Source organism: Grammomys surdaster, unplaced genomic scaffold, assembly GCF_004785775.1.
Source record: "Grammomys surdaster isolate TR1022 unplaced genomic scaffold, NIH_TR_1.0 125276, whole genome shotgun sequence".
In the NCBI taxonomy this organism is placed as follows: Eukaryota; Metazoa; Chordata; class Mammalia; order Rodentia; family Muridae; genus Grammomys; species Grammomys surdaster.
In genome coordinates this window covers 339524-349823 of record NW_021620156.1, presented here as the reverse complement: position 1 = coordinate 349823, position 10300 = coordinate 339524, and the positions used below count along the sequence as shown (strand labels likewise).

At 35.4% G+C, this 10300-nt stretch overlaps 1 protein-coding gene across 1 annotated transcript in view; it reads left to right on the top strand.

Moving 5' to 3' along the window:
- LOC114637325 (vomeronasal type-2 receptor 116-like) overlaps positions 1–9905 on the top strand; it is a 21019-nt gene extending 11114 nt beyond the window's left edge. Inside the window, exons 5-6 of the mRNA XM_028785562.1 lie at positions 2004–2127; positions 8977–9905. Coding sequence (XP_028641395.1) covers positions 2004–2127; positions 8977–9905 — 1053 coding nt within the window. The remainder of the gene's footprint in view (positions 1–2003; positions 2128–8976) is intronic.
- The last annotated feature ends 395 nt before the right edge of the window (positions 9906–10300 follow it).

Genomic DNA, 10300 nt, shown 5'->3' with positions numbered 1-10300 from the left:
TTTTCCATCAATTATCCTTTGAAGTGCTGGGTTTGTGGGAAGATATTGTGCAAATTTGGTTTTGTCATGGAATATCTTGGTTTCACCATCTATAGTGATTGAGAGTTTTGCTGGATATAGTAATCTGGGCTGGCAATTGTGTTATCTTAGAGTCTGTATGATGTCAGTCCAGGCTCTTCTGGCTTTTATAGTCTCTGGTGAGAAGTCTGGTGTAATTCTTATAGGTCTGCCTTTATATGTTACTTGACCTTTTTCCCTTACTGCTTTTAGTATTTTTTTTTTGTTTTGTACACCTGATGTTTTGATTATTATGTGACAGGAGGTATTTCTTTTCTGGTCTATTCTATTTTATGTTCTGTAGGCTTCTTGTATGTTTATGGGCATCTTGTTCTTTAGGTTAGGGAAGTTTTCCTCAATAATTTTGTTGAAGATATTTATTGTCCCTTTAAGTTGGGAATCTTCATTCTCATCTATACCTATTATCCTTAGGTTTGGTCTTCTCATTGTGTCCTGAATTTCCTGGATGTTTTGAGTTAGGAGTTGTTTGCATTTTGCATTTTCTTTGACAACTGTGTCAATATTTTCTACCTTGTCTTCTGCATTTGAGATTCTCTCTTCTATCTCTTGTATTCGGTTGGTGATGCTTGCATCTATGACTCCTGATCTCTTTCTTAGGTTTTCTATTTCCATGGTTGTCTCCCTTTGAGCTTTCTTTATTGTTTCTATTTCCATTTTCAGATCCTGAATGTTTTTGTTTAATTCCTTCTTTGTGTTTTCTTGCATTTCTTTAAGGGATTTCTGTGATTCCTCTTTAAGGGCTTCTATCTGTTTACTTGTACTCTCCTGTATTTCTTTAAGGGAGTTACTTAATTCCTTCTTATAATCCTCTATCATCATCATGAGAAGTGATTTTAATTCTAAATCCTGCTTTTCAGGTGTGATGGGGTGTTCAGGGTTTTCTATATTGGGAGAACTGGGTACTGATGGTGCCAAGAAACTTTTATTTCTGTTGTTTATGTTCTTGCGCTTGCCTTGCGCCATCGGGTTAACTCTTGTGTTACCTGCCCTCACTGTGTGAGACTGGAGTCTGTATTTCCAGTTATCTTGCTTGTTGCAGAGCTCCTCAGAGTCCAGATGTCTCTGTAGTCTTATGATCCTAATCTCCTTGGTGTCTCCTGCTCTGAGTGCAGTGGCTCCTTGGCTGCTCTGAGTGCAGTGGCTCCTCTAGGATGACTCAGGAGTCAGTTTCTCCACAGTACAGGAGCAGACCCAACTCTATGTCTGCCCCAGCCCAAAGGACCAGTCATAGGAGGAAGGGAAGTGGACTTCCGGAGGGGCGGGTTTTGAGTAGCTGCTGTGTCCTGACTGTCCCTGGCTCCCAGATGTATCTCTGGGGCTTAGGGAGTGATATGGAGTTCTTACCGGCTGCTCTGAGTGCAGTGGCTCCTCTAGGATGACTCAGTAGTTAGTATCTCCACAGGACAGTAGCAGACTCAACTCTGTGTCTGCCCAAGCCCAAGGGACCAGTCAGGGGAGGAAGGGAAGTGGAATTCCGGAGGGGCGGGGTTTGGGTAGCTGCTGTGTCCTGACTGTCCCTGGCTCCCAGATGTATCTCTGGGGCTTAGGGAGTGAGATGGAGTTCTTACCGGCTGCTCTGAGTGCAGTGGCTCCTCTAGGATCACTCAGGAGTCAGTATCTCCACAGGACAGGAGCAGACCCAATTCTGTGTCTGCCCCAGCCCAAGGGACCAGGCAGGGGAGGAAGGCTCACCTACATTTTTCAAACTTGCCAGTACTACATTATGTGTACAAATTCTCTAACACTCTGAAAACTCTCAGATAAATTTTTAAGCATATTTGTTTCTCCATGGCATAATCTTTCTGAATAACCCTCTGTATTTACAAGAATACTTTGGAATCCACTGCATAACATTTAAATTTTTGATTTATATGATTTTTCATAAAACTATAAGACTTAGATAACATTCTTTTCATTATTCTCAGATGCCTCAGTCTGTGTGCAGTGAGAGTTGTGTGCCTGGCTTCAGAAAAGTAACCCTGGAAGGCAAGGCCATCTGCTGCTACAATTGTACTCCATGTGCGGACAGTGAGATTTCTAATGAGACAGGTAAATGCAGGTTTTACAGATATCTTTCCCATTTCTCCACAGGATTTCGTAATAAACTAGTCAAAGAAAATTATCTGAATTCAAATCATTAATAAATACTTTAATTTCTTCCTTTAGGAATTAAAATGTCATAATTCTTCAGCATCTCTGAAATGGCTCATTGTAGCCATTAAGAATCATATTTGTTTTTTATTGTGATTCACTGCCAATATTGACTGTGGTAGAAAAATATCTTCAGTGTATTTTATAGTATGTTTCATTTTATGGTGACATTTAAAATATATTGATAAAATATTAATATTGTTTTACCAGCTATATTTCAATAACTCTGATCTTTTGCATCTTCATAGTAGTGATCATCTGCAACTCATTTTTCAAAATGTATTTTCTCTCAATTTTTAGCTGTTTGATAATTTTGTAATATGTGTTTTGATCATATTCACCCTTTTTATTGGAGTTTTACTGCTGTGAACAGACGCCATGATCATGGCAACTTTTAAAAGGACAATATTTAATTGTGCCTAGCTTATAGGTTCAGAAAGTTAGTCCATTATCATCAAGGCATGAGCATGGCAGCATCCATACAGACATGGTCTGGAGGAGTTAGGGAGTTCTATGTACTGTTCTGAGGACAAACAGGAGAAGACTGCCTTCCAGACAGCTAGGACCAGGGTCTTAAATTCCATGCCCATATTCACACCCCTTAATATTGCCAGTTCTTAAGCCAAGCATATACAAGCCATCACATTCCAGTCCCTGGACCCCATAGACTTGTTCAAACCCAAGTCTTTGTGGGACATGCTTAGACATAGCATAATAATAAATATATTTTGTCTAATTTCCAATGACCTCATAGTATATTGTAGTCTCAACAATGTTAAAAGTCCAAATTTCAAAGCTTCTTCTGAGATTCATCCAATCACTTAAGTGCAATTCCCAAAGCAAGACAGAAAACAAGCTTGCATGCTCCAAACTTCACATTTCCACGTCTGATGTAAAAGTGGACTAGAGATCCCAAACTCCTTTTTGATCTTTGTTGAGTGTAAAAAACTTTTTATCTCCTTTTATCAGCTTTCCTCAGCAAGTATCCCACAGGTCTGGCATCTTTAATATCTTAGAGGCTCCATGTCAACTTCATCTTCCAGCTTATTGTTCCAGTGTTTGAGACCTACACATGATCTTCTGGGCTTCTACAAAGGGCTTATGGCACATTTCTGTCTCTAACCTCTGTAACCTTGTAGGTTCTGATGACTACACTCCACTGCTACTGGTGTTCTTGGTGACCATTCCATGATACTTGCAACTCTATTATACTAGGGTCTTCTGCTGTAACTATGCTTCTTCACCAGTAGAGTCTCATAGACTATTTCATGGTGCCATTTCTCAGCTTCTCTGCATGAGGTTGGAGTAATGCTTACATATTACCAAGTACACCCTAAGCTGTAGGTGCAACCTTGGCTATCTCTAGAACACAGTTTCATTGTGCTCTCAGAAAACACTTGCCTGATTTAACCACAGTGATGCTGGTCTATTCTTCGTAACTGCTAATTTCTTAGCTCCAGCTAACCTGCATCAATTGTTCCAGTAGACTCTTCATTTCTTGACTCTGAAATCAGAGATACATGGTAATCCTTCTGTGTTCTGTTTTGCTGGGGCTGAAATTTTGTCCACCTTATCTATTACATTGTCATGAGCTTTCTGATTTTCAACTTCTTCATGGGCTATACTTGGCTATCCTGGAACTTAAAGTATAGATTTACCTTGAATTCAGAGATGTACATACCTATCTCCTAAATGCTAGAATTTAAGGTATTATCCCCTAAGCCTGAACTTAAGCTTTTCTTTACTTGAAAATTATTCTTTACTAGGCTCAGTTTGAACTCAGAGATCTGTTTGCCTCTGTCTTTTGGGATTAAAGATGTGCTCTACCACTATAAACTTAGTTATATGTGATCTTCACCAAAGCTCTACTAATTTAATTGCTATATTTCCTTGAATATAGGATTAAACTCGATTCTACTTCTTGTTGCCCCTTTAATACTTGATCCATATATTTGTAGATTTTTTTTTTACTTTTGCAGCTTGTTCTTTTTCATTAAAATACACATCATAAAAGTGAACTTTAGTAACCACACAACAGAATTTATACTAGGCTGTTTTTGAGACTCCCTGTGTCAAAACCAATAATATGAACCTCTTCACCTTAGCCTCAGGCAAACTTTTCAGACAATGGCAAAAAGCAGCCACATTTTTCACGGAACTCCCACAAAATCAGTCTCTATGCCACATACTAAAATTTTCCTCCACTGAAACTGCTTGGGCCAGGTCTGTACAGTTCAAATTATGCTTATCAATAAAGTCTTTCATACTCCTACTAGGATAGCCCATTAAGCCCCACTAAAGTATTTCACTGCTTTCCAAATCCAAAGTCCCAAAATTCACATTCTTCTATACAAAAACATGTTCAGGTCTATCACAGTAATACTCCAGTCCCTGGTACTAACTTCTGTCTTAGAGATTTATTGCTGTGAACAGGTGTCATTACCAAAACAACTCTTAAAAGTACAACATTTAATTGGGACAGGCTTAAAATTTCACATGTTCAGCCCATTATCTTCAAGGTGGGTACATGGTAGCATACAGATAGGAATAGCATATGGGGAGCTATAGTTCTACATCTTGTTCTGAAAGCAAACACTACAAAACTACCTTCCAGATATCTAGGATGAGGGTCTTAAAGCCCATGCATACAGTGACACACTTACTCCCATAAGGCCTCTTTATAGTGCCTCTCCCTGAGTCAAGCATATACAAAACCCTTACATTCCTCTCAATCCTCCCAGATCTAGTCACCTCCGTTCTAACTAATCAACATTTTGTAATTAACCTATCTAACACATTCTGTAATAGTCATCTAATTTTGTGTTTGTTGATATCAGTTGATGGTTGACAACCAACCATGTGATGCAGGATAAAAAATGACTCTCCTCTCACAAGCTATCAATTGCCAACATCTTATTTTTCTTCGGGTGTGTTTTTATGCCTACTTCCTCTCCTTATGTGAGAGCTTGGTCTGGCTTAAGTCTGCAGCCTTCTATTTCATTTTCCTGTGGGCTGTACATTCATAAGTCCAACTGCCAAATATCGTCAAAAACACTAATTCTTGAAGCTTTCTGCACATTACAGTGATAGGTAGCTTTCTGCCTTCTCTTGGATAAAATTTCAACACATTTTATTTTGTTATTGGGACTTTCATGGAAGTTTAGGGTTTGACATCTTTTGGATGAAGGCGCATTATGAGAGGCAAGGTCTGATATTTTAAAGTCTAGGTGATATCTTGGCTCTCTGTTTTCTCTGAATTCTGCTTTCAAATCAGGGTATAAAAATTTATCAAGTGTTCCAGTGTCATTTCTGCCAAGAAGCTGCCATGCCTACTGATGTGACAGAAATAGACTAAATGTGCAAACCTATATCAGCTATAAGTTTTTATGAGATATTGTCTGTTCACAGGAGTAGAACAATAACCAAGACAACATGAAATCACAATACCTTAAAGGTCTTTTCAAAATTTTACTTAGAAAATATCTACTTGAGTTTAATCAAGAGGCAATTGATAGTTATTACTGTAATCACATACATTTTAATTATTAATTAGTTAAATATCCTTTTCTATTTTCTGTTGATATACACAGATACTACAGATTTGATTTTTGAATATAATGGATAAATTCGTATCACTATTTGAAGTGTGATGGTAACATTTTGCTAGTATCTTGTGAGTGAGCTTTTGTTCTCTCTAAGAGCGTAGTGTGTATTAGAAATTCACTATTGTCAGACACTTTGCATATGACTCTTGTAATTAATGATCCACTTCTCATATTAATCAATAAATTGATGAGGAGTTTGTTATCATGAAACAATACTCTACAAGTAGGCAAGGTTTTTATCATTGATTTTAGGAATGAAAATCTAGCACTTGAACTAAAGTTATAGATGTATATGTACATACATGTATAATATGTGCATTTGTATATATATGCATATATCATGTATTTTATGCATATTCATATATATATAATTTGGATAGAATAGTAATACTGTTACCACGATCAAATTGAAACCACATTTTATATTAGTTATTTAATTCTCCCATATTGGATTTCTATTATGCATTATTTTATATTAGTTTAATTTTATTGACGTGCAATCATAAAATTTATATTGAATTTTATTATTTTACACCATAATTACAATATAAAACATATTAGAATTATTTTTAATAAACAGATAAAGTGAATTAAATGAGATTTTATGATGTTTTACTGTCAATTTTCACATGGTAAAGAATTATGTGTTAGGGAAATACACAGAGTTTGAACTGATTAACTGTACAACATGATTTGGGTGATTATGGTGGCAGTGTAAGAAATACTCTTTTCTAATTCTCCTATGTAGAAGTTTCTCATTTCACCATTCATGGTCCATTAATAGATTTCAATTCAACTAAATAAAAGTTTGTCCCCTCAAGGAGATAACTTTTAAAAGAACCAGTTACCCTCTGACATGTTGTGATTTTGGCTGCATTCAAGAGTGTAGCATATGTAGTAAATGAAATTTGCTGTTTAAGTTAAGGTCAGATATAAAATAGGTGAGAAAATATTAATAGTGTTTTCAAGCAAGTGACAAAATCAATCTTTGAATAATATTCACACTTTTTGTTCACTCTAATACTCAGATTTTGTGGTATTTATCTATCTTTTCTTTGATAATACTGACATGAGTATATGCCACACGTAAGATGGTAGGAGTACACAAAGAGGAATATACACAAGAGAGGGGCTGAGGAGAGCATGATGTCCATGAATGCATTTTAAGGATACTGACTAGGTTTCTTCTTGATTTAAAACAGTATCCAATTTTTATGATACACTTTATTTATAGACTAACGTTATATAATTTTAAAACACATTTAAAATTACTTGGAGATGCAAGGCATATATGTGGATATAATTTTATTTATTGCTTTAAGGAGATTATTTCTTTACTCCAGTAGCTCTAGTCACCCAATACACATTTCTGCTGTTTTTTAGTGTTGTTTTTTTTTGTTGTTGTGTTTTGTTTCAAATCATATAGATAGACTCTAACAGAGGCACTGTGTGGTTTTATAATCAGCTTCAACGTCATATTTTGCTTACCAATCCCCAAGACTTCCTATTGAGTCACAGATTTATAAACTTAAGTATTTTTAATATCACTTGGCTGACAGCAAAAATTAGACCCACAATAAACAGAAGAAAAAAATTAATAGTTAAAAATAGCCAAAGACATAAAAGATGCAGCACATGTACATATTCAATTCATATAAAATCTATGAAGATTAATTTACTGAAATATTAGGATACTAAAATTAAAGAATACCATCTAACTTGTCTAAAGTTGGATATCAAGTATTTGAGCACAGAGAATGAATTTATATACAGACTTGATATAATGTGTTTATATATCACTAAATCTTTACTATCTTTTGAGATTTCTGATTTTTATAGAGTTCCCACTGTCTCTTCTACAAATGCCACCTTTCTATAATTGTATATTTTACCCTCAAATTTTTAGGTCCCCAAAATCCTTCCATAGATATGTATTTCTGTGTGTTGTACATTTATAAATATATGCATGTGTATTCTATGTCTGTGTATTTATGTGTATACGCATGAATGTAAGTATGTTTGTATGTATATATTCATGCATATCATATGCATATCATAAACTGAGTTTGTAAATGTATCCTATGTATACATAATGACAGCCAGTCACTTGTCAAGACCAAATCAGGCAGGGCTTCCATTTAATCACTCTACTGTACAAATAAATGCTAAACATTGAAGATTTGAAACTAGTACAATAATGTAATACTATTTTTAAATTAAGGTTTAATTTATTATTATTAATGAAATAAAATTTAAGTTCCAGGTGGTCAATTCACAATTTAAGAAATATAGAATTATTTGAGCATATTGATAATGTAAGAAAGAAAAATGGGTATGTATGTTTTATGTTAATCACAAAATTAACAAATTTCAAGTGTACAGTAATATAAAAGTGTTCTCTTAACTCTGTCAGCTTTTGAAGTAACTCTTTATCAGAAAACTGATAATTTGCCCAAAAGATATGAAAACAGTTTTTGATCATTTACTAATGCAACTCCAGCAGAGAATGATGGGAATTTAAAGACACATGTAATTTTAAAGAAAAAAGTAAATTTAGGACTGACATGTGAAAAAACATTATTTGAAAATCATTGCAAAAAATACTCCCTCTTCTGCGTGTATAAATCATAAAGTATACGAAATTTGTGAGGTGTTATCAGGGCCAAGGTAGTTTTATGCTATGTAATTCTGTTTTTTCGTTACCTCTGAAAGAGATATACCAGTACCATAAAAGGCCGAAAAAAATTGTAAGTCAAAAGAGGAACCAGACTAAATCAAGTCACTATAAAGAAGATACTTTTTAAGAAAAGCTACTGCAAGTTGATGTGTACCTAAAGAGGGATATTTTCTATATAAATAGAGATAATTTACATAGGAGAAATAGTATGATGGTAGAAAAAAATAAAATGATTGGATGAAAATTCATTATATGTGAACATAGATACTTAAAGATATACAGAAGAAAGAAGGAATGCTCTATAAATATGGAAGTATTCACAATAATGTGCTTTTTTATTTTTCCCTGGGAAAACAATGTAAGGTAGAATTTGTGACAGTCCTTGTACATAGAAATTACTAAGAAAAATTAGGGATCAATACAGCCTGGTCTCAAAATCTCATGGTAATCTGTATTTTTGACCAGATGTGAATCAGTGTATGAAGTGTCCACAGAGTCATTATGCAAATTCAGAGAAGAACCACTGCTTCCAGAAAACTGTGAGCTTTCTTTCCTATGAAGACCCCTTGGGAATGACACTTGCCAGTATAGCTCTGTGCTTATCTGCACTCACAGCCTTTGTAATTGGGGTCTTTGTGAAACACAGAGACACTCCCATAGTAAAAGCTAATAATCAAGGTCTCAGTTACACTTTGCTTATCACAATCATGTTCTGTTTACTCTGTTCTTTGAACTTCATTGGTCAACCAAATGCAGCCAGCTGCATCCTTCAGCAGACCACCTTTGCAGTTGCATTTGCTGTGGCTCTAGCTACTGTGTTGGCCAAAGCTATTACTGTAGTCATTGCCTTCAAAGCCACCTTTCCAGGAAGAAAGGTGAGGTGGTTAATGACATCAAGGGCTCCAAACTATATAATTCCTATCTGCACACTAATCCAACTTCTTCTTTGCGGCATATGGATGACAACCTCTCCCCCATTCATTGACCAAGATGTTCATGCTGAACATGAACACATCCTACTTTTATGTAACAAGGGCTCATCTGTTGCCTTCCACTGTGTTCTGGGATACCTCTGCTCCTTGGCACTTGGGGGTTACACAATGGCCTTCTTATCTAGAAATCTGCCTGATGCATTCAATGAATCCAAATTTTTGTCATTCAGCATGCTTGTGTTCTTCTGTGTCTGGGTCACCTTTCTTCCTGTCTACCACAGCACTAAGGGGAAGGTCATGGTGGCTATGGAAGTGTTCTCTATCTTGGCTTCCAGTTCAGCTCTTCTTGGCTTCATATTTGCTCCTAAGTGTTACATTATCTTGTTGAGACCAGACAAGAATTCATGTCATCATATCAGGGACAAAACCCATTCTAGAAAGAATAAGTCTCTTAAAAGATAATGAAAAAATAAATTTAGATTCTATGTTAGCATCTTTCAAGAGGTTTGAATTTATTCCTTCTTCTATTCTTAACATACATTATACAATTAAACTATAGATTCAACTCTATCACATTTTATTTCTTTGAATTTATTCCTTCTTCCATTCTAAACATACATTATACAATTAAACTATAGATTCAACTCTATCAAATTTTATTTCTTTAACCAGCTATTTTATAGTGTTTTTGTATGAGAGAAAATTCTTTTTTCATTTATTTTTCATTTTAATTTTTATTGATTATTTTGTTTATCTACATTCCAATGTCATTCCCCTTCCAGGTTTCCCCTCTGAAAACCTCCCATCCAACCCCTACTGCCATCATAAGGGTGTTCTCCTACACACCCACCAACTCC